This window comes from Anticarsia gemmatalis, chromosome 29, assembly GCF_050436995.1.
Source record: "Anticarsia gemmatalis isolate Benzon Research Colony breed Stoneville strain chromosome 29, ilAntGemm2 primary, whole genome shotgun sequence".
Classification (NCBI taxonomy): Eukaryota; Metazoa; Arthropoda; class Insecta; order Lepidoptera; family Erebidae; genus Anticarsia; species Anticarsia gemmatalis.
This window is the reverse complement of record NC_134773.1, coordinates 3,260,875-3,287,123: the sequence shown is the minus strand read 5'-3', so window position 1 is coordinate 3,287,123 and position 26,249 is coordinate 3,260,875. Positions and strand designations below refer to the sequence as shown.

General features: G+C 34.6%; 1 protein-coding gene across 1 annotated transcript in view; it reads right to left on the bottom strand.

Moving 5' to 3' along the window:
• Positions 1 to 2,705: 2,705 nt before the first annotated feature.
• The window catches only part of eRF1 (eukaryotic release factor 1), a 39,754-nt gene continuing 16,210 nt past the window's right edge, over positions 2,706 to 26,249 (bottom strand). The window contains exon 9 of the mRNA XM_076133187.1: positions 2,706 to 6,926. Within this exon, the coding sequence (XP_075989302.1) occupies positions 6,841 to 6,926 (86 nt within the window). The 3' untranslated portion in view covers positions 2,706 to 6,840. The remainder of the gene's footprint in view (positions 6,927 to 26,249) is intronic.

Below are 26,249 nucleotides of genomic sequence, written 5' to 3'. Positions count from 1 at the left end.
AAATTAGTCCACAATCTCAACAATGGGCTATCGATACCACATCGTAATAATTCTCAGAAGACCCTAACCTACACTTTTTTGTACCACACGGAACACTTTTTGCGGTTAGTTTTTGTTCAAAAGATGACTGTGAAGCTAAATTTAGATTTTGAAGCACGTGTGTGTTATTTTTGAACTATAAACAGTAAAAAATCAATTGCGGGTTACCGGCCTCGGTTGTTGTCTGGTTTTTGGTGGTTAGTACTTTTGAGCGGGTTATACACTTTGAAATTGCTTTATGTAATGTTTTTGAGGTATTTATACGCTGCAGTTATTACTTATTTGTATTTTAGGGCTTATAATATATATTTTTTTGATAAAATTGGTCAAACATTTCGAAATTTTAAATAGTTTTTACCAATTAGCTAGAGCGTAGATTCACAACGGGGGTGATATTGCCCCCCTAGTGGGTACTGGAACTTTTCGAGGGGGTGATAGCTAGACCAAAGACACTACTATCGAGGCAGTTCATCAATGACTTTTCGAAATTAATAATGTATTAGAAATAATTATCATCTGTTCCAACCATGAGAGATAACATCGTGATGCAACCTTGCATGCCTGAGAGTTCTTTAGATCATTTCTTGAAGGTATGGAAAGTCCTTAACCTGCACTTGGGTTGCGTGGCTTAAGGCCTAACCCCTACCTCATTTCGCTTTCATGATATAGGAATCTGGAATAAGTGGGGCAGGACTGTGGTTACGTTGTACTAACTTCCCCATTTTAACGTAAACGTAATTTTCATTACAAAAGTTATCAAATTTTTCACTTTAAACGCTTCTTCTATAGTCGCTTTACGAGTTAGCAACACCTAGCAACATACCCACACTTAGCACCTTAGTATGAGCATGAGTCAATGTGTATTAATCTTTATTTGGTTGTTGCTAAGCCACGGTTAATCTTACTTAAGTTGAGACCGGCCATGGTTATGTTTTTATAAATACAGGAAGAATATTAATATATTTTTTGTTTAAATTATCAGTATGACCTCGTGACGTCATAGTTTTTTATAATTTACTTAATAAGCTTTTAAGCATTTCCTAGGTCATGTTATTTATCAATAAAAAAATAAATACGTAATATTATACTTACATTAACTTATTAACATGCCTTTTAGGCTGCGTTTCCACCAGAGATGTGCGAGGATGCGTAGCGAGGGATGTGTTTGTAAAGAACCAATAGAATCGCTTCATTTACCTCGCCTCGGTCAGCACAGCTCTGGTGGAAACGGCTCAGCGGAGCTAGATTTTTGCGCATACAAAACAAGCGAGGAATGTGTGCGAGGGATGTGTACGAGGGATGTGTGCGAGGGATGTGTTGAGAAGGATGTGTTGCGAGGTTTGCGCATACTGTACCAGCCAGTCCATAGACGGAGTTTGTTGGAAGTAGAAGTGCGTAAAATAGATATGGATAATTGGAAAAAGAAGATACTTTTATATTTAACAATTTGCGATGAAGAAATGGAAGCAGAAGATACGGAGTTTATTAGTTCTATAATTTTAAACAATAGAAGAACACACAGGTTTTGGATACGTAACCATATTAAATATCATCGTTTACATGGAGAATTCTTTACCTTTTTTTATACGGCTGATGATGAAATATTCGAAAATTCTTATCGAGTATCTAGAAGTAACTTTTATGAGTTACACAATTTGATTGAGAACATTATCAAGAAGGAAGACACTCACTACAGAGAATGCATCAGCACCAAGGAAAAATTGGCCGCTCCCACTACACCGCACCCCCGTCGATACATTTCACAGCTTCGCAACGCATCCTCGCACCACACATAATGCGCATTTTCACAGCTCCGCTACACATCCTCGTAGACACATTTTCATCGCACAGCTTTGGTGGAAACACCCACACATTTTCACAGCACAGCTAGACATCCTCGCACGACACATTTCCATCGCACATCTCTGGTGGAAACGCAGCCTTATACTCGAAGATGTATGAATAATATACTCACGTTTCGCCTTTTACAATGTTGGTCACATTGAATAGAAGAGTTTATGCTATAAAAATATTTATGTATTAAGTATATAATAGTAAAATATATTTCAAGATAAGTAAAAAAAGGTCAGGTGCGTAGTAATTGTAGTCGGCGGTATATTAGAATGATTTTGTGTGTAAATTAGAAAAGACCAATATTATTTTGCACTAATGCGCTACTGAAATTGAACCCAATACCTCACGATCATCATTCGGAAACACTTTCATGTCACAGAGGTAACTGTCAAGTTAAGTAATATTCAAATCAAGGGTAAATAATATAACTGAATATAATTCAAACATAAGTGAATCTCTCTCTCTCTTCCTGGCTATTCGTCCCATATGGTGGTGGGGTCAGCCTTTCGGAAACTCTTCCTCCACTTCGCCCTATCCTCCTTCCTCAACCTCACATGCCTTCATCTCCCAAATAATTTACTAATATAATAAATGCGAAAGTTTGTGAGAATATATGGTTGTTTGTTACTCTTTCACGCAAATACTACTGAATCGATTACGATGAACCTTGGCATAAAGGTAGCCGAAGACCTAGAATAACACATAAGCTACTTACTATCCCGGAGTTCCCGAGGGATCGGGATTTACACGGGAAGGGTTACCACGGAGACAAAGTCGCGGGAAGCTTCTAGTAATGAAATAAAACAATAAAATGACCACCAACCGCCTCTTTATTATCATAACAAATAAAATAGCTCTTTAAAATACCTGTGCATTTGTTATCGACTAATACATAGCAATCAAATATTCTTCATAATAATTAAATAAACGTATTTTAATGAGAACAAAAAATACAAGACGTCTTGGTAGGCTTTTTGTCGCATTCAGACTAAACGCAATTGCGATTGTCGCAGATACGCGGGTAAAATATATGTAAAGCTTTTTCGCATCTTAACTAACGACAAAGAATACTTTGAAGACCAGTTTTTACACTTCCGGATAAATCCCAGATAGCATAGGATAGAAATGTGACACGTTTTTAAAAAAAAATGTCACTAACTAGCAGATAACTAGCAAATTTTTTTTTTGTTAGCCCTTTATGTGTCCCACTGCTGGGCAAAGGCCTCCCCTCTTTCCTTCCAAACCTGTCTATCTTGTGCCATGCTCCACCACGATGGACCCGCAAATGCCGCTAAATCGTCATGCCACCTTCGTCGTGGTCGGCCTCTACAACGATGTCCATCGTGTGTGTGCAGATAAGGTTATCTGATAGTTATTCAAAAGCTCTAAAGTTGGCCCTTAGAAACGTATATCTTATACTAATTTTATAAATGCGAAAGTCTGTTGTGCCTTTAGAGTTAAACAGCTAGACCGATTTTGATGAATTTCATCAGAGGTTATAGGTTCAGAAATCATGTCCTGAGACTGATTTCTTGCAGGTAAATGCACTGAAAAATGATTAATTAGAAAAGGACAACTCCCCGTACAAAGTACTAGTCTTATCTTGCGGGGAATTTTACAAACATACAAATATTGTGTTTGTTTATCGTCCTTTTAGGACAAAACGGCTGAACCGCTTTTAATAAAACATTGCAAAGTTATAGATTACATCCCTTAGCAAAAGCAATCATTGCCTATCAACATAAAAATGCATATAAAACCAAGTGTAGTAATTAGTTAAGATATACGTAAATCTTTTATAATAAAATGGAGGATGGTCGTTCAGTATCATTGATGCGAATAATCGTGCGACATTTTGTATAACACAGATATATGTTAAAACAGTTTAAAAAGCGGCTCGTTGCTATATTCAGGTCCACAAACGTAAACGATTCGTACTATTACTTCTTATCGTATGGTTAGTGGTCAACCTAGTGTCAAAGTTGTTCAAGCCAAAAGCCTTTGACGTGGCTTAACGACTGTTATCTTAATTGACAACAACCAGGACTTGTTAAGCCCTCCGAGACAAGGAGACGCCCAGTTCAAATACCACTATGCGGTCACCCATCTATAGATTGACCTCGCCAAGGGTTGCTTAACCCACAGATCGTTTACCGACCGGTGAGCGCAACTGGCTATGGGCGCCTTAAACTAAAGAAAAGCAAAGCAAGGTAACCCTAGTGCTGCCATCTATCTTTAAGATACTGAAATTATCATATATCTGTGTTATATAATCACTTATATACGTATATATTCTGAATGCGAAAAATTTCGTTAATGCACTGTGTTTCTTGTGCAAATTAAATACATATAGAATATATCTATTCATATTTATCAAGTAAAATAAATTATATATCACTTATATTTTAAATGCAAGTGTTTTACACCAAAACGGCTGAACCGTATTGGATAAAATGTAACTCGGTAATAGACTATATTCTAAGGAAGTATATAGGCTACTTTTTAGAATATAAATCTAGTCCACACTAAATTATAAACGCGAAAGTTTTACATACTTTCAGGCGAATTGTATATAAAACTATGTAATGCTTTTACTGATAAATCAATAAGCTAATTGTGATGAAATTTAGCATAGAGATAGATACATAGGATACTTTTTACATCTGAAAATCTTTCCACCAGAAGGAAATCCTTATTTAGAAGTAAGTTATCACCAATGGAAAATCTTTTCACGCGAACGAAATCCTATATAATATACCCTCTTACTCATAAACACACTATAAACCTATTTTAGTTAAAAAGCTACTATATGTTTTCTCTTTTTCATTTCGCTGAGAAGTGAAAGAAACAAAACACTTTATAAGCCTTTCATAACTTCATGTATTTTTATGAATAAGAGGGTAAGAAGTAATTTCCAATAGTGATATATAATAATATTTTCTACATAATATGTCTAGATGTATGTATATGTATTTATTTCGCTAACTATAACGCCTTCAATGCGACCAGCGGTTCTTTTGCGACAAACAAATCTCAGTCTTGTTTAATATCATAGACTTATATATAAAGACACGTTGAAATTTCAATATAGCTTAAGAAATGGAGATAAATATTGTAAATTATCTTAATAATAAACGTGATGTAAGTTCTGATTAGTTATATAGTGTTTAATCTTCACATACCGCCGGTTTCTGAGGTACATTTAGCGGTAGTTTATCTATTCAATAACGTTTAAACTCGTTAGATAAACTACCGCTAAACGTACCCCAGAAACCAGGGGCTAATTCTCCACAACCCAGTTACGTGGGTTATAACACGATACCCTTCGGTAAGACTGGTTGTCAGACTTTCAAACTTCTGACTACTGTTAACGACTGTCAAAGATCTTTGAAAATGACAGCCACAGTTTAACGTCCCTTTCCGAGACACGGAGAAACTCGGTATGTACAGTATGGTCACCCATCCACTGACCAAGCTCGGCAAGCGTAGCTTAACCTGAGAGATCGATCCGTGCGGCTGTTGATACTTAGCCACTTGGGTATGTTTACAATATTTATCCCGTTTCATGAGCTTTTTCTTTAATAACATTTTTCATATTAATAAATCTATACAAATTAACAAATTTTCTTTCTAATGTAACTAATTTAAACTATGTCTAACAATCGGATATGACGAAATAATAAAACGATGAAATTTTCGCTAAATAAATGTAACTATGCCTACACCAATGAGTATTTCAGGCGTGATATTAACATACGTACATACATACGTATATACATACATACATACATACGTACATACATACATACATACGTACAAACAATATCACGCCATTTCCCCATAGGGGTAGGCAGTTATGTTAAATTCCCCTACTGTATACAATAAAACAGTCGGGAACCGCTGGTCTTTCCGCTAAAAGACCGAAATACCTCACCACGTATATACTTCATTCACGAACAGACAACAGAACATATAAAAACTTCATTACGGTCTTTTTATAGCGGTCTTTTTACTGTTACACTGACTTAATAACAAAATTGAGAGGGGAGGGAACCTATCCCCCAGAATTTAAACTGTATATAGAATAACATACGCAAGAGAAAGGTTAATTTAGGGGGAGGGGCTCACCCCCGGATTTAACCCATTAAATACAGAATACTATAGGCAAGAGAGAGGTTTAAGATTTCTGGAAAATGGGGTTGGAGTCTCCTAGGCCTAATAGTGCACGTTTACTGAGAAAACTCAAGGCCTAACTTGCAGCCGCTAGATATATCTACCCAGTACTTGGCCAGTATTAAGCTAAAAACGATACCTAACCCTTCTCTCATTGCTGAGATCTCCCGGGATGCGACCTATGCACATCGGAGGCAGTAAGGGCTGTAAGCCCCTCTCATTACGGGAGTAGACTATTACACAAGCAGTAGCACAGAACGAGGCCCAACCCTACAATTCACTAAAGAAGACCCTTCCACAGCAATGGCAGGCCCCACCCCTCTTTTGTACAGGGAGAAGACCCTTACCCAGAAGTAGAACGGTAATAGGCCTAAACACTCTTTCCTGTAGAAGACCCTAGCCACATCAGTGGCAGGCCTTACCTCTCTCATCCTGGGAATAGACCATCTCCCATCAGAGACAGCAGGTCTAACCCCTCTCTCATTTAGGGAGAAGACTCTTACCCATCACTAAAACAGTGATAGGCCTAATCACTCTTTCCTAGACCCTTGCCCTATCAATGGGTCTTAAACCCTCTTTCGTCCCGGGAGTAGACCACCCTTTCCTAGACTCTTGCCCTATCAATGGCAGGTCATACCCCTCCCTAATTCCGTGAGAAAACCCCCTAGTTTAATACAGTTTTAAGTCAATAATATATTATGTCAGTGTAACAGCATGAACGACGTACAGTATCACACGTGCGACAGTAACGAGGTGTCCGTTGCGACCGTGCGATTAATAGTCGTCTATATCGTACAGGTTGTCGATCTCCTCGTCGTCCAACTGCATGGATTGGAAGTCTACCTTGTAGCGGAGTAGACCTGGAAACAAACGGGTGAGTATTAGTTGAGAGCATTTATGTATACACTAGCTGACCCGCGCAACTTCGCTTACGTCACATAAAAGAGAATAGGTCATAATTTTCCCCGTTTTTGTAACATTTTTTACTGGTACTCTGCTCCTATTGGTCGTAGCGTGATGATATATAGCATATAGCCTTCCTCGATAAATAAGCTATCTAACACTGAAAGACTTTTTCAAATCGGATCAGTATTTCCTGAGATTAGCGCGTTCAAACAAACAAACAAACTCTTCAGCTTTATAATATTAGTATAGATACACAATTAAATGCCTTCTAGACCCGAATTTGTAGGCTGAGGTGTATAAAATACACCCACGTTTCGCCATTAACAATGTTAGTCCCATGTAATAGGTAGACTATTGCTGTTTAACCGGGCTACTATTGAGAAATATTGTTATATATTAGGTCGAGGAAAAAGTCTTTTCGCATTATAGTATGTATGAACTTGTAATAAAATCTGTTCTCTACTCAAAAAAGCTCGTTATTTGGGTACCTCACGAGCTCACTGAAAGAAACCTAATGAACCGTGTACTCATTTATGCTAAGCTATTTACATATTCTTAAACAAATTAAACGAAAATAATTTTTGAAAATGTAAAAAAATCGCTAAACTTTAATTTATCTTGTTACAAAATTCGCATTGAGCAAATCAGGATAAAATTTTATTATTATACTTTGTAACTTATGGGTATTAACAATTAATTATTTAATGTACAGTCAACTTGGGTAACTTTGAATCATTTGGGTAACATTGACAGTGGGAATTTGTACTAGTTTCGATTATTTTTTTCATATGAAACTAACACAATTGATAAAGATTCATTTTAGTTTTGCAAACTTTTATCAATTGCGTTGGTTTCATATGAAAATATAATCGAAACTAGTTCAAATTCCCACGTTCAATGTTACCCAAATGATTCAAAGTTACCCAAGTTTACTGTAGAATAATTAAATTTTATCCTGCGTCATTCAGTAAAAATGTAGCCACAGAATCATACAAACGATTGACCCCCGGTTTCTGAGTACATTTAGCGGTAGTTTATCTATTCAATAGTGGTTTTTTATGAGTTTTAACGCTATTGAATAGATAAACTACCGTTAAATGTACCTCAGGAAACCGGGGGTAAGAAAGGCATGCAAGAACAAAAAACATGCTTAAATATTATTTAAAACATTACCTCATGTAAATCCATTTGGTAAGCATGTTAGTTGGAAAAGACAAATCAAATTAGATTATACATACATAATATTAGGAAAAATTCAAAGAAAATATATGAAGAATATTACTGAAAAATGTACGTTTGGACTAAATCCAGTTTAGTTTGACTTTGTGATGTTTATATGGTGTCGAAACTTACGAATTTTGTAAATGTTCTTATGGAGAGATGTATATCAAAAGTATGTTATAGTATCAAATACAATCACCTTATTCTGGACGATCCAGTGACGACAGAGAGCAGAAATATGTATTGGTTTACAATATTTAGAAGACTAATAATTATTTTTTTATAGTTTTAATCAGAGTTTAATAGTATAGGATCCCGCTGTACACCTTCACCGAGCTAGTTTTTGGATGAAAGATATTTTTATCAAATAAAATACATCAATAAATATTTTGCGAATAGGTTGTCTAAAAAAACCAGTGGATCTTGGAATTTTAGAGGATCTTAGACTATAATTAACATTGCTAAATAATATAAGTAGTCCCTTCTAGCAATGTCCCCGGTGAGACATCTTGAAATATTCTTCCCATTTAAATATTGGTATAGGAATAATAATTTTAATTAATTGAACCGATGTTTAAACTATAATTACTAGATAATGTTCCCTATCGTTTAATCTGCGCGTACATTGCTAACTTGAGGATATAAGAAGCTTTCGAAATTAGCTAAAACTTAGGATACCTCTGTTATAGTTAAAAATCTGTTTTATAATCAATATAACCGGAACAGATATTTTTCAAATACGATACTATAAAAATCCTTACCAAACTTGACTCCACAAATAAATTATTTATTTATTTAAAACTTATTATACAAAGCTGTATAGAGGCGGAGTTAATGCCAGGGGCATTTTCTGCCAGTCTACCTTGGGGTGATGCAGAGATTATTGTTCACTTATAAAATAGTTTTTTTTTTAAAGGTTAAAATCAAGAAAAGGTCGTAACACAATAACAAAACAATACAATATAAGCATACAACTTTACTTGTTTTGTTCAACTCACACATTGTTATCCGTTACTTACACGACTAGAATTGAAACGTTTCCCCACTCAACATTTTATAATACAACTTATTAATAAATAAAACAATTGTTAATTAATAATAATAACTAATTTTAAAACAACACAAGTTATGCTAAGAAGCTTTAGGGTATGTACCGATAGATGGCGACACTGTATGTTTTTTTATTTTTATTTAACCGCTAGATGGACCTACTTATACTTGCATCTGAATATAGATTAAAAATTTGGTCAAATTGACAACTTTCGAATAAGTTTCGGTTAGCTTATCAAATGATATATCAACAGATTTTTTTGGTTGCGCTTTGGTTCTTGTAATACGTAATTTATTCGTTAGCTAGCCATCTTTGTTACAAATACATAATCATATTCATAAATTATATCAAGAAGAAAATCAAGATTCCCTCGTATTTTGGCCCCGTGATTCAAAATAATGTGTCGACACAGTTCTTGTTATTTTTAAATGACTGATTATAATTATAAACTAAAAGTAAGAAAAAATATTTATAATATTTATATTTATGCCCGGTTTCTGTGTACATTTAGCGGTAGTTAATCTCTTCAAACTGTCATGTTTATATGAGCTTAAACGCTATTGAATAGATAAACTACCGCTAAATATGCCTCAGAAAACCGGGAGTTAAACCACTTCAATTAATGATTATAGTACACTTAATTAATTACACAAAATCTTAGAACACATTTTATTTAGTAAACCATTGTCGCCATCTATCGACTTCCTACAAAAAATGATATTTAAAAAAAGCATACATTCGTTGAAATCTTTACCCGACTAAATTTACCCATTAATTTTAAACTCACGCATCCGAAACAGCTCGACCGATTCCGATAAGTTATTGCATAGTCGGGTATAACATAAATCTGGGATAATAACTGAAAAATACCACAGTTGTGTGTCCCGTGAAAACTGAATTTCTTTTACGCTGATGTCGGTCGCGTAGTACAAAAGAGACGTCGTATATCTTAAATTAAGATACGCATTACAGTCAACTTGGGTAACTTTGAATCATTTTGGTAACATTGAACGTGGGTACTTGAACTAGTTTCGATTATTTTTTCATATGAAACCAACACGATTGATAAAAGTTTGCAAAACTAAAATGAATCTTTATCAATTGTGTTGGTTTCATATGAAAAAATAATCGAAACTAGTTCAAATTCCCACGTTCAATGTTACCCAAAGGATTCAAAGTTACCCAAGTTGACAATAATAATAATAAAACAAGATAAGTACATGTCGTATGTATTCAATTAATCCGAAATAATACAAATAATGATGATTTTTATTAATAATAGAAAATCACGTTTTCGTGTATTACAATTCACATATTACGCCTATACACTTTTTCAGTAGACAATTTATATTGCTAATTTGTTAACTAAAACGTCGTTTACGATCAGAAAAGAGGATTTACTCTCAAATTTCAGTTTTTATATCTTAATTCAATTACATCAGCAGAAATTTAGTTATTTCAAAGTATATAAAATGTATGTACGCGCGACATCAGTCAGCGAAATGCTAGACACTTATTCAAATCGTCAGTAAAATCGATTTAAAGATTTTAAAACGCGCCATATAAGTTTGCGAGTCTGAAAATAGCAATAAGCCACTGTGAGATGAAAGTCTATAAGAAACCGAAACGTGGAGCAAGCCAATGCAACTTGTATTTTATTCTTTAAAGAGACAACTCCCGCACTAAGAATTGCTCTTGTGTCGCGGGGACTTTTACAAACATACAAACAACGGACACAAAGCAATTTGTGGATAGCACAAATAATTGTCCCGTGTGGGAATTGAACCCGTGACCTCCCAAAGCAGTGGTAGCGGCGTGGCAACAGTAACAGTAGTGGCTTGTAACTATTTACAGACACATTTATTTAGTAAGTATAGGTAAAGTTATTCAATAAGTACTATTGAATATGTAAACCCGACTAACTCCGGTTTCTGAGGTCCATTTAGCGGTAGTTTATCTATTCAATCGTTTTAACTTATATAAAAAAACGCTATTGAATAGATAAACTACCACTAAATGGACCTCAGTAACCGGGGTTAAGTGTTCAGCATTCGCATAAAAGAAATTCAGTCTATAACGCATGCTTTCTTTTCATTTACATTTTTTTACATATGGATATGAATTGTATATAACAAGCGTGTCCAGAGATACTGATCAATTTAAGTACATATTTATTTAAGACTAGCTGACCCGCGCAACTTCGCTTGCGTCACGTAAGAGAGAATGGGTCATAATTTTCCCCGTTTTTGTAAAATTTTTCGTTACTACTCCGCTCCTTATAGTCGTAGCGTGATGATATATAGCCTATAGCCTTCCTCGATAAATGGACTATCTGACAGTGAAAGAAGTTTTCAAATCGGACCAGTAGTTCCTGAGATTAGCGCGTTCAAACAAACAAACAAACAAACTCTTCAGCTTTATAATAATAGTATAGATATTTAGTGCTAACTAACATGATGAGTTTAGAAGGCAAATATTTAGGCATTGAGCATACATTTTGAAAGGTTGTATAGTTCAACAACTTAGTAGCGTGGCTTGTATACACTTATATAGCGAGCGATCGATATCACTACTTTATTTTGAATATTTTTTAAAAGCATTACTATCCCACTGCTGGGCAAGGGTCTTCTCCCAAACAAGGGGGCTTAGGTATTGAGCCCACCACGCTGACCAAGTGCGGGTTGGGGACTTTGCATGCCCTCAATAAATTAATTAAACAAATTTTAGGCATGCAAGGTTTCATCACGATGTTTTCCTTCAGCGTTATAGCAAGTAATCATTATTTTGGATATAAATGGTTTTTTGTATGCTAGATAAATCGCGCCTAGGACTCTACTAAGTTGTTAAACCATATTTTTTATTTGAGTAAGATTTAAGGCATATAATATACGCCTATAAATAGGGTCTAGTACTATAGTGCGTTACTAGTTCTTTACATATCCGTCAGATGGCACTAATGAAAACGAGATATAGTATTTCAACACCGAAATTTATATAAATAATGTGCAAATGTATAAATATAAAAATATTTTATGATAAAAATAGGGCCTGCTATGCACAACATAAAATACTTAGCACCCTTACGCACTAAAGGGTAACCGCGAGACCGGCTTACCGCGCGGTTATAGTTTAATATACTGTGTCTAGGCGGCTGAAAATTCACGGCGGTTGAGTGCGTACAAACACATGCGGTTGCATACATCTTTATATATATAACTAGCTGACCCGCGCAACTTCGCTTGCGTCACATAAGAGAGAATGGGTCAGAATTTTCCACGTTTGTAACACTTTTTACTGTTACTCTGCTCCTATTGGTCGTAGCGTGATGATATAAAATATACGTTTTTTTTCACGAAAAATATTCTCAAAATTTGCGCTAAGGCATATCCGCCATTAAAACAGTTGCCATGACAACGGAATTTTGTTAATTCAATGTCATTATAATATTGATTATTCGCGACTTCGTTCGCCACTTGAATTTTCCCGGGAAATGCGTAATTTTCCCGGGGTAAAAAGTAGCCTATGTCCTTTCTCGGGTATCAAAGTATCTCCATACCAAATTTCATGCAAATTGGTTCAGTAGTTTAGGCGTGATTGAGTAGCAGACAGACAGACAGACAGACAGACAGAGTTACTTTCGCATTTATAATATTAGTATGGATTCTTCTGTAAGTGTGTCACTGAACTTCTCTTAAACGACTGGACCGATTTTGATGAAATTTTTTGTGTGTGTTCAAGGGGATCTGAGAATGGTTTAGATTCACAATTTTGTTCGCTGGACAATGTTATTTTGACGTGTAGACAGGACAACGTCTGTCGGGTCCGCTAGTAACTGTATAAACGGTCAGCCGCGCGGTTAGGCGCTCCCGCGGTTTACCGTTAATGCCTACGGGAGCTTAATAAAGTGCGATATTCAACGTACTATTTCTATAAAACAGCATCGATTTCGTAATATTATTATTCACTAATTCACACCTGTGTTTAAAGCTATCTATCAATGAATATGGTTAACTTTTCAGTCTAACGCAACTGCATCATCCTTTCTTAGTTCTGCTTAGATTCACTAGATGTCGCTAGTCGTTTTATATAAAATACATGTCAAAAATGTTTAATCACGATCGGGTATAATGTTACATTAATATTATGATTACTAAGTTCACTAATTCTTTTGTTATTTTCGAGTATTTTTGAATATTTGATTTTCTATATTATTATGTATGTATATGCTTCTAATAATTATTTTCGCTCATAATTGTATATTTATACATACTATAGTTAATTAAAATCCATGCTGGCTTCCTAGTAATGAAACGGCGCATTCTCGTTGAAATTACGTGCAAATTGAATTTAAAATTAATGTTAGTCAGAAAATACCATTACTGTCCCACTGCTGGGCAAGAGTAATCTACAAGACACAGGACATGTCTCAATCCACAAGACCCCATGGTCTCGGTGGAATGGAAGGTATTAGACCCTGAAGCCCTCACGCTAGTCCAATGCAACTTTGTCGTCAAGAACTGTGTTAAATCACCTGCCACCCCGTGGCAACGACCAGAGTAAGTTGCGCGCAAAATTTCATGCATTCCAAGGTAAAATGCGTGTTAATTCCCGTATTCTATTCTATAACAAACATGCAACGCATAACTAAAAGGCAATTTCTAAACATCGTTAGATACCATCAAATAGATTTTGTTTTTTATTACTAACTGGCACTTTATTCAGCAAATAGGCTAAACCAATACATATTTATAGCTCGTGAAACTGGTTCTTAGTTATGATGAAACTAACTCTCAGGCAAACAAGATTTCATCACGATGTTATCCTTCACCAGTAGAACAAGATAAGATTTTATAATAATATAATTTATTTATTTGCAAAAAATTTGGTGGTATACCTACAGGTGGTATACATTATTTACATAAAATCAAGAAAATTTGCACGTAAATCCAACGCATTTTTAACTAATTATAACTAACAACGGCTAAAGCTATACCTAGTTTTAGCTAAAAGCTAATTTAGTGAGTGGTTTTCGCTACCTACAGATTGTAATGGTCCATAATAATAGAGGTATATTTACAGCTAAGCTTATTCACACGATGTAGAAGTTAGCAAGCTTTGTACACGATTATAAATTATCTAAGTATTTATTATGGATACAAAGCTATTATATATACGGTATTATTATACTTATTATGATGTTCATTTACAATAGTCGGTCATTTATCGCCATTTTTAAGTGATTTTAAGGAGGGGATTCCTAAGGTGAGTTGTCATCAGACAGGCAGGATTTTCTTCCTTTTTCAAAAACATGCTGTGCTGGCCCCATTTTATTTTAACGTGGCCTAGCGACGGGGTAAAGAAAACTAATTTTTGTCATTAGAAATGCCTAATAATGTTTGGATAGTGGTATAATTATTATGTCATCAAAAAGTAAATAAGGATATTTATTTAAATTTTTTTTTAATGTTATAGAAAATTGCTAAATCACGCCTTTGTCCCATCATGTTATGCAAAGATCAAATAAAGCACGTTTGTATTGTTCATAGATAACTTTTTCTCATGTACATACACAGGTACTCTTATTTATATTGTTAAAACCATTTGGTGATTAAAAAGAGTGGCCAGGAGTTTGTTGGCAGCTCTTCTCATTGGCCCTACCTTCCGAACTGGCGGTAAATTCACTCTCTGTATCATTGACTATCATAAGTGTCAGCATTCGACCTAAATGAATAAATGATTTGATTTTAATTACCCACTATTGTAAATGAACTAATTGACAATAGTCAATTGAAACAGTCTAGGAATGGTAGGTAAAAAGGTCGATGTTTTTTGACCAAAAGCTTTCATTCAATACTTATAACATCTTATAATAAACGTGTTGTAAGCTGTGATTGTGATTTGTGTTGAGGCCTTTGTCCAGCAGTGGACGATTCTCGGCTGAGATGATGATGATGATGAAGCTGTGATTAGTTATACAGTGTTTTGTCACTTACAATCAATGTTGTAACTGTATATGAGTGAAGACAAAACACTGTATCACTAATCAGAGCTTACACCACGTTTATTATAAGATAGTTTAGTATAACTTTTATTATAAGTATTCTAGTATGAATAATTTATAGTATCATATTATTTTGTAGTTTACGCGTATTATAATAATATTTATATAATATTACGAAGCCTTAGTTTATATATTACGAAAAATTAGTTAGTAAATGGCATCAAATATAAGATGATTGTTATTTGATTTTGAATATGATCATAGATATTTATTTTTGACAGCCTCAAGTGTCTGTATTTGACCTAAATGAATAAATAATTTAAAGATGTACATATAATTTTTATAACAAAAAAATATTTTTATCGAATTAAAAATACGTTTATATTTAAGAAACAGTCTATTATATTTAACACGGAAAATGTTTAAAGCAAAATATTTTTATTTCTAATGGAAAAATGTCGTATGTGATTATTACATCTATTTTGTAGTTAACTCCTCTCTTTCACTCTATAAACTACTTATAATAATTGATACATAAACTATACTTTTTCATGTTATTGCTTTTAAATTTGTTTTTAGTTTCATATACACGCATTATGTATTTATACTTATTTACATTGAGACTCATTTTTCTATACGGTAGGGGTTCCCAACCTTTTGGCAACTTTTCGGTATTTTGTTTATTAATTTTAATTGATTGAAGGATCTGGTTATTTTTTAAACATTGACTAGGCACTTCGAATGATGACTGTAGTCAAACAACTTTGTCATCTGACCTGCCAGTGTCTATTTGATACAGCTACTCTATATAAATCGTACACGGCAAGGCTCTTTCCTAAGTTGTCTGACTAAAAGTATCAATTTTTTCTAATATTTTAATGAGAGATGACAAAAGGTTGTGAACCCCTGCCCTACGAAATTCTTATGTATTTATTTTAATTTAATAATTTTGACAGTGGAGAGGCCATTTACATACAAGCTAATATAACCTTAGTTTCCTATATATTAATATTAAGCATTTAATATCTAATTTTGTGACATTCTCATTAGTAATAATGAAGGCAATTTGACCAGATCGTTTCATTGAATATTATCTAAGTTACTTTTTTATCTTTTAAATGATTTGAGTATAATTTTACCCGACTTTTACATGATGAAAACTTATCTTTTCCGTCGCGATACCGCAAGTCGATACGTGACGAAAACGCAACATTCCCGTGGCATAAACGTAAGGCCCATAGCACACGGCGTATTTTATACGCACAGACGACGCGCAGATGACGCGCGTATACGCGCTTCATACGAGATTTGAACGCAACCTTGTATCTTAAGCACACAATGCGGCCGTGAAACGCGCTTCTACTGCGCGTATACGCACTTCTACTGCGTGTATACGTGCTGTAGTCGCTCGTAGCCTTTGCGTTTTGATCAGAGACTCCTCTCTCCAGTTGTACAATGGCGTCCGTTGATATAACACTGCGTACACTGGCTTGAGGCGCGGGCGGCGCAGTGGTGGCGTGAGCGCGCATCTACCCTCTATCTCTACCCCGCTCATTTGTACGCGCTTCTACTGCGCGTACACGCGCTTCATGCGCGCGCTTGTATCATCAATGCAAACGCGAGAATCGGCGTCTACGGCGCCGAAGACGTGCGTTCCTAATACGCGCGTCGCCTGCGCGTTTAAAATACGCCATGTGCTATGGGCCTAACGCCCACGTCACGACAACGCAACGCTTACGTTATGGATACACTATGACCACGTCAGTAAAACGCTACGTTCACGTCACACATCACGACAACGCAACTTACACGTCACGACAACGCAACTTACACGTCACAACAACGCAACGCTCACGTCACGACCGCGCTCACAATAATGATCAACTTTTACAAGTAACTGCAAATTCTTATATAACGTTAATACATAGCAAATACGCCCATTTTTTATTCAATTCTAAAATACTTTTTATTCTTCACTAGCTTTTTCTACTGCACTTTATTTGAACAACAATTATTAATTTTAAGCCTACTTTCGTACACAGTTTCTAACCATTCGGTAACAAGGTATCGTAACCTTTTAAATTATTTTATGACCAGTTCCGCATTAATTATTCATTTTAATCATATTATTTTACTATTATCTAACACAGTATTCAAAATGAAAAATGGTTATATATTCCAATATTTTTATATAATGATAAGCATATATTGTGCACCTTATATTAATATTTTAACTTAATATGATAAAGATATTTTAATGTCATATAAGTGGGCACGGGTTATTTCTCAATAAGGAATATTAGTACAAGTTTTTGTCGATAGAGGCGCCACCTGTACCATACTTTATAATGATTTTATGTTGTTAAATGTAATTATTTTTTCGTCACAATAACGTTTTACGATAAATCATGCACATATGTGAGGGCGTATGTTTGTTTGTCCTTCTATCACGACAAGGCTGGTTATCCGATTTGCAATAATTTTAAAATCTGAAATATAATTTTCTCTCTTATGAAGATTTGAATGCTAATTCCGTGGACATAGCCACGGCCCATAGCTATATTTCTTTGTTTTCTATAAGCTACAATTTCAATAAAACCTAATAAATAGCAGAGTGGCGCCATCTATCATAACTTTACCATAATATTCCCTATAAAAGAACATGTCTTGATTTTAAGACGTTTATATAAAAGCTAAATCCTTATTTGTCGGTACGCTTTACAATTAACATTAAATTAATTAATATCCGTTGTTTATCACAAGCCTTAATTAAGATCTTTATTTGATGGTTACATCGCTGTTATAATAGGGTAGTTGACTAACCCCCAGTTTCTGAGGTACATTTAGCGGTAGTTTATCTATTCAATAGCGTTTAGAGCCCTGCTTCACTAGGGCGAAATGTCACGTTACCACACCGTCGCCACGTGAGTTAGTTGACATACATTTCAATGTTAACTGCTTGGATACGTAGCCAGCGACGCCGCCATAGCGTCTTAGTGAGGCAGGACTCTTAAACTCATATAAAAAAACGCTAATGAACAGATAAACTACCGCTAAATGTACTCAGAACCGGGGGGTAGGTAAAATATCATAAACTTGTACTCGTAAAAGGTTCATCTAAAATGCTCAGGCTGTGTATTTTTTCGTTAATGTTGATATTGTAATTATTACAGACTGAAACATTTTACTAGACACTCATTTGATACCAACGAAAATATGACATAGTGACGTCACTACACCATATTTCTATACTAAAATGTGTTTTTGACATTTCATAAAGAGTAGCTGATTTGAATGATAGTCAACTACCCTATTATTATTTTTTTTGCAGAATTGGTGTTTGTCATTAAGGGCGGGTCGAGGAGGTTGGGAGATACATGGGTAAGAGAAAACTCCCTTATTTTAATATTATTATATTCTTTAGTGCATTCAGTAGTGTATGCGACTGCCGCGTCTTAAGTTCCAATCCCGGTTCAGACCAAAAAAGTTGTTTCTGAGTATTTCTATTAAGAACTTTTCTTATCAGTAGCGCGATTCTCAACAGCCAGTACTATCGAGTATCGAGAGTTTGACATTTTCAAATGTTCTGCAAAATTTGTCTGCTGATTTACATAGAAAATTTCTCGATAGCTAGCCGATTGTCGAAAGCCGACTGTAGAAAATTAGTTTTTTTTACGTTTAAGTACGATTCTCCTATACTTTTGTATCGAAAACACAATTAATCAATTAAATACCTTATTTTCTATAGATAAGCCATTGTTAATATAAATAAATATCAGTATCTCTGGACAAACGTACAGTTTAAAGTACATGGTGTTACGATTGCTTACAATATTCAGATCAACGGTTTTGCGACAAAACGAGTTTTCAGGCGAGGTTTGTTTCTATGTTTATATGAAGAAGAGTAGAGTATGAAAGTAGAAGAAATAGTGGGGGGATAGAAAATCATATTTTGACATAAGAATAAGAAGAATGATACAGAAGATTGTGACAAAGTTTTTTATTAATGTGTTTTTAAAAAAGGTAATTCCTGCACTAAGAATTGCTCTTGTGTCGCGGGGACTTTTACAAACATACAAACAACTTACACAAAGTACAACTAGACCTGAAACAACTATATGTGGATCGCACAAATATTTGTTCCGTGTCGGATTCGAACGACCTCTCATCGCATCGCGCCACCTTAACCACTGCGCCACGTAGGCCGTGTGAGAGAAGAAATAGATAATGTGATAAGACAAAAGAATAAAAAGGAAGATATAGTGAAAAAGTGGTCAAATATACAGAAGAAAAGAATGGTACTAATAGAAAGAGGTTGAAGGAGTATATATTATATAATTCTCGTTTTGCCGCAACACCGTTGACCAATGGGCCTACATAATATACCAACTATATAATAATATATTTATATAATTTGTGATGCTTTTCATTATTGCTCCGTCAATCCTGTTTTTAGCGTTCGTTCATCGGGCCGATTGTTACGCAGTGCTAGTTGCGGCAAAGGTTTTTGCAAACATACAAATTTTTTTATGATTTTTAGGACATTTATTAATGATTGTGTGGTTAAAGATAAAATTGATTGATATGCAGTAAGAATGGACATACAGGTTTCGAATTCGAATCCCGATTTGGGCCAAAGGTGGTTTCTGAAATATTTATTTTACGCGAAGTATAGTGTCATTAGTCGTGGTTGTATGTTTAAAGATAAAACTGATTGGTATGCAGTAAGATCGCACATACAGGTATCAAATTCGAGTCCCGATTCGGGCCAAAAGTGGTTTCCAAAGCATTTATTTTACGCGAAGTGTCATGTGTCAAGTGCCTCACGAAATAATTGTTTTTAGACTAACGGGTAAATATTATTGAAATGACTGCTCGAAGTATTAATGTTGGGACCAAGGAACCTAGCTTGAAAATCAAATAAAGTTATCTTATGACAGGTGAACGAAACTCGGTCAATTTTCAATGCAACTGGCCAGCTATATCGGCCAGGGTATATAGCTAAAATGATTATCTTCCTAATTATAACATATCAGTTTTTAAATATTCTAGTTCAAGTCAACGCAGCGCAATTTTATGTACTCAATGTGAGTCCCTTATCTGTGTAGTAGCTAAAATATTTATGCAACATTCAAATCAGTCTGTTTTCTTTCTTCATATATTATTACATATTTAGGAGCTTAGATTGGTGTTTATATTGTGGTGAAATAGTACTTAAAAATAAATAAATTTAACGCATTAATGTCCCACTGCTAGGCAAGGGTCTCCTCCCGAAATGAGGGAGGGGTTAGGCCTCGAGTCCGTCACGCTGGCCAAGTGCGTGTTGGGGACTTTGCATACCTTCAAGAACTGTTCTAAAGAACTCTCAGGCATGCAAGGTAATAAAGTTGTACTATTTAATATTGAAATAACAAATTCATAATTTAAGAAAAGTTAATTTATACATACAGTATTGCGAGAAAGAATCTTTCTTTATTGTAGCTATATTTCCTTACTTATTCATATATATGTAGCTATAGAAATGTTAATAGATTTTACAATAAGGTTGTTAAATTCACGCAAAAAGCTACCGTCTAGATAGCTTAGTTGGTAGTGCAACGGGATTACGATAGCTATTTAAAAGTTGTAGGTTCAAACCCCAGTGAAACTAACAAAAAGTGAATCTATTGCATGGAGTTTCCATTGAACATGGGGAAATTTATAACATACGAAATTAATTGGAGTATTTCGTATTAAAATGAGGGTAGAATTTATTTCTAGGAAGATATAGAATAAATTTAACCCATTACTGTCCCACTGCTGGGCAAGGGTCTCCTCTGTAATGAGGGAGGGGTTATTAGGCCTTGAGTCCACTACGCTGGCCAAGAGCGTGTTGGGTTGGTTAGGAAGATATAGTAGGAAAAAAAGATTGTAGGATTATACTGTCTTTCCCGCTTTTGTGCAGCGTAACAAAGCGCTATTAGATTGCTTGATGATCCGCGTAAGAGATGAGGGCGCCTTAGAAATGGCACTACGATCCCTAACAAACCTTTACTTCGTTCAATTTTAATACTGTACAATGAACAACTATGCAATATGTATATTTACAAGTATCTGCCATTATTTAGTAAGTTCTGTACAATACAGTCAACTTGGGTAACTTTGAATCATTTGGGTAACATTGAACGTGGAAATTTGAACTAGTTTCGATTATTTTTTCGTATGAAACCAACACAATTGATAAAGATTCATTTTAGTTTTGCAAACTTTTATAAATTCTGTTGGTTCCGTGTGAAAAAATAATCGAAACTGGTTCAAATTCCCACGTTCAATGTTACCCAAATGATTCAATGTTGCCCAAGTTGACTGTAGCCTAAATCTATAAACATTAAGTTCAACAACTTAGTAGAGTGTTGTATGCAAGGTTCGTGGAGGCATACAACATTCAGAATGTATAACATCAGTGACTCGGCTTATACAGCTGACGGTGACCTGTTTGATACAGATACTTTATTTTAGAAATACACAGAATTGTTAATTATAATCTAAATGTTGTGCTTGCTTTCTCATTAGTTGTCAAACCATGTTTGATTGATTTTACTGCTTCTAACTGTCTATTTTAAATATTTATTACACCTAATATGTATTTGAAACTTGCCTAATTTAGCCTACAACACCAAACCGAACTTAAATGGCGAAACAAATTCAATTTTTATTGTAAATATTAACACCTTAGTTTATATTTGTATATAAATATATTAGCTTCATTTTAGAATCTCGTTTATACAAAGAATGAAATACTATTGCTATAATACTATAATTGTATAAGTTATGTATGCAACTTAGCATTTTCTTTCAGTAGATGAGTGGCCACATATTCGTACTAGACTGTGCTTCGGAGAGCACGAAATTTAAGAAAAATTACTATTATGAGGGCTTGCTTGTTCTTTCTTTGTCAAATAGGTATTTTTTGGGATTAAAATATTCTGTAAGATGTAGAATGGTCAAGATAAAAGTATGTAACATAGGAAGTGAGGAACTTTGGCATAACAGACAAATTAAAAATTACGCTCGACGCTACGGGCATAAATCGCATTTGTTCCTCAGAGCAGGGTTCCTTAACATGTGGTTCGAGGACCCCTGAGGGTCAGTGACCTGTTTTAGGGGTTCCCCAGGCTCACTTTGATAATGATTTCTTTTTCGTGTTAGATTTAATATCAGCAAGTAGACTCTAACTTCTTTAGTACTAATTTGTACGTCTTTCAAGATTAAATAGGGTTAGGATACCTTATTTGTATCCAACGTTTCGGCAGTCAGTCCGTGACCACGGTCGATGTAATTCGATCGAAACGTCGGGTAAACAAATAAGGTATCCTAACCTTACTGCGTACTAAAGATATCAAGGTACCCTTTAATTTTTAATAGCGTTTAAGACCCGTTCCATTATAATATTATTATTATGTGTACAAGTCGCGACAGTTTCAAACTCTTTCAAGATAATTCTAGTTTATTAAAACCTCCACCTAAATTAGCACTGCGTAACAACTTCGTTTAACGTCAATCAAAATTTGAAAACATTTTTATCTAAGTGTTTAGGGGACGTACGCGTGGAGTAAAGCATGAAATACAATAAACATAATGGAGAAATTCAAACAATACTCAAAACTTTTGGGCTTTCTATACATTTAGAGAAACTTAGACGAAAATTTATAGCACATTTGATAATTTTTACGACTTTTTCTCGTCTTTAGAATTACAGTTAATTATTTTAGCTCCAAACAGGATTTTAATATAAGTCACGTTTAATTAAAAGTTAATTATCGTGTGGTAAATATTGGTTACTAATATTAAAATTGAGTTTTTAACCCTTTGACCGTGGCGGTCATACTCGACAAATCAAAACGTGCTCACGATGCTTTCGTCGGCAAATGTCGACAAAAATATGGCGTCGTAAAATGTTCGAAACTTAGAAACTATTATATTCTAACATTTTAGTCAGAAAGAGGCATATAAAAACAGAATTTAGAACATCAGTGACCGGCCATACCTCATAAAAATTGGTGTAGAATTCGATACGCACATTTAAGTAAGTTTTTGCTTCGTGCAATGGACTGAAAACACTCGCACATATGTCAAATAATAAATATAATAGTAGGCAGTAATCAATTACGGTATGTGCGTTTATACATCAATTTTTATATCCGTCAAAGTCTTATCTAAATGTACAAGCTCCCAAAGTGAAAACTGCAGCCTATATACTAACAACTATAGGAAAAAACACCAAAAATATAATAAACATACTTGCTAGAATTAAATATAAATAACTCGGTTTTCGGACGCTGTGCCTTTAATTCATTAAAGAATTATATGCAGTAGTCAGAAGCTTGAAAGTCTGACAACCAGTCTCACCGAAGGGTATCGTGTTATAACGCAGGTAACATGTAAAATATTAGTATTCAGCTGTATCTGGTAAGACTGGAGGCCGAGTCGAAGAAAGACTAGGCTGATGATGACTCTGCCAAGTTATTTCTTTGCGTTTTAATAGACTGGTATTAACGCGTAAGCATGGTTTAAATACCTTAGCGTCATTTAAGAGACTTCAAAATAATAATCGCCTTCTTTGCTAGGCGCAGGGAGCATAAAAACACACATCAGATACTCTAAAGTCCCAGTCTCAATACATTTATTTATAATTTCTTCGATATTTCATTCAATATTCCAATTTAAAACATACCAATAAGCTTTTCAATCTACTTTCAAATTCTCCTTTATATCCGAATACAAGTTAGCCTCAGTTTAACCACTATTAAAGCAGTATAGTAATTCTTCTTTAACTCATATTTCTCTTCATTTCTGTCAACTTTACCACAAATTTCTCCCAATATTCAGGGAATATTACCCCTAAACTGTCACTTTTGTTCATAAACCACAAGTTTCTCCCCAAATCCAGGGAGAGTTACCCCTAAACTGCCAACACAAAAGCACAGCGTCCGTAAGCGTGTTTTAAACAAATCACAAGCGTCTTAACTAATCGGTGATCGGTGAATTTCGTGGCATTTCGTTATTTTTTATTTCACAGGGCTCGGTGTTGCATTATCAAGATAATATAAAAGACTTATTGTAAAAATCTTTATAATAGGGATACATATCATTGTTACATAATATATGTATTTTTCTTTTTTTGAATAAATCATATATTATTTAATAAAAACATAAGATAGGCACTGTGGGGCGAGTTTCGTTATAGCCGACTACAAAAAGAAGGTATCTATTCGGTTATTAGATTATTTTTTGTAGCCTAATGGCGGGTGCTGCAGCTAGGCTAAATACGTGTCTTTTACTCCGTTAGATTTCCCAAGATGGGTCGACGGGCAGCCAGTCGGCCGGTTGTAAAATCATCAGCCAAATTCTTTAACAGCATGTTTTAAAGAAAAAAAAACATTTACCTAAATCCATTAAACGTGGTATAAGGACAAGACATAGATTTTTAGATACATACATACATAAAATCACGTCTTTAGGCAATGGCCGAACAACGCTTTGGTTACGATAGTTTCAAACTTCCCTTGTTCACGAGATATTTCATATTTCTGGTAATTATCTTGATAATACCGAGCCGTGTTTATATTTTTATAGAAAACTTGCTATTTTTATTTAATAATCATCCAAATCCACATCGTCCAGCGGCTCGTCGAGCTGTAGCGATTGAAAATCGACTTTGTACCGGAGAATACCTATATTTTACCGGATTTTTACGGAAAGTTACGGTTTTTAATGTATATTTACGGTTTTTTGTGTAGTCCAACGATGTCCAAGCGGCAAGAAAAGAGAGATACACAGTTAGTATTAGGTAATATAATTAAATATTGTTATTAAATATAATACTTATATAGATGTAGTCTTATTAATAAACGTGGTGTCAGGTCTGATTAGTTATACAGTGTTTTGTCACTTACAATCAATGTTGTAACTGTATATGAGTGAAATACACTGTATAACTAATCACAGCTTACAACACGTTTATTAGTAAGATAATAGTATTTTAGGTATAGGACGAGTTGTTACGCACTGTCGACAGTAAAGGCCGATTTCAATACCATATCTCTAGTAGGAGTCGTTATGGTCCCACCGGTCTATGAGTGTGTTGTAAAAGTGTCCCTGTGTATTGTGTTTACACTTGGACATTATTAACAAACTCTTATGCAATTTCAATGAAACTGTTGAAGAAATTTTCTATAAATTTGGTTGTTTCTGTTGAGAAAACAATTAAATATCTACTTGTCAAAACTCAAGTAAACTTATCTCCTATCAGCGATAGGATATTGAAACCGGCAAAGGTACCAACAATAGTCGATAGTTTGGTCGACGTTGCCCAGACTGTCGAAAGAACGGTATCTTATCAAGGTGCAAGCATTAACATATAACATTTTAATTTTGGTTAAATTTTGAAAGCTCCTCTCGTTAGTAAGCCATATACAATTAAAGAAAACAACATACATAATAATATAATAGCGGAGGAGTCGTAAATGTCCTTCAAAAATCAGAATACAGTATTTTTCAGTCTCATTTTACATCTTATGCTAATAATACAAGTCTACGCAATGTAACATTTCATAGATTGTCCTACGTTAATATGTGTGAAAACACGTTATCTTTTTAACTAAATACTGAATTTATATTCATTTTGCAATCTATGATGTAAGTGCAAGGTAATGCTTCATAACCTCAATATTAAATAAATAATACGCTTTTTACTTTTCATCTCAAAGTGACACTGTCACATTAATATATTATTATGTAAAAAGCTAAAGAATAAAATAATATGTGTCTGCCAAAATTTATTTTTTAATTATTACAAGACATAAAAAATATACCTCATTTTTTCGGCGGTTCAAAGTAAGATACTTTCTACTTTATTCGTCTCTATAACTAAATTTTACTACATATTACATTGCGTAAATCTAATTTCACGATAAACACCACAAGTCGCGATAGTATAGACTTGTTATAAGCACATATATGAGT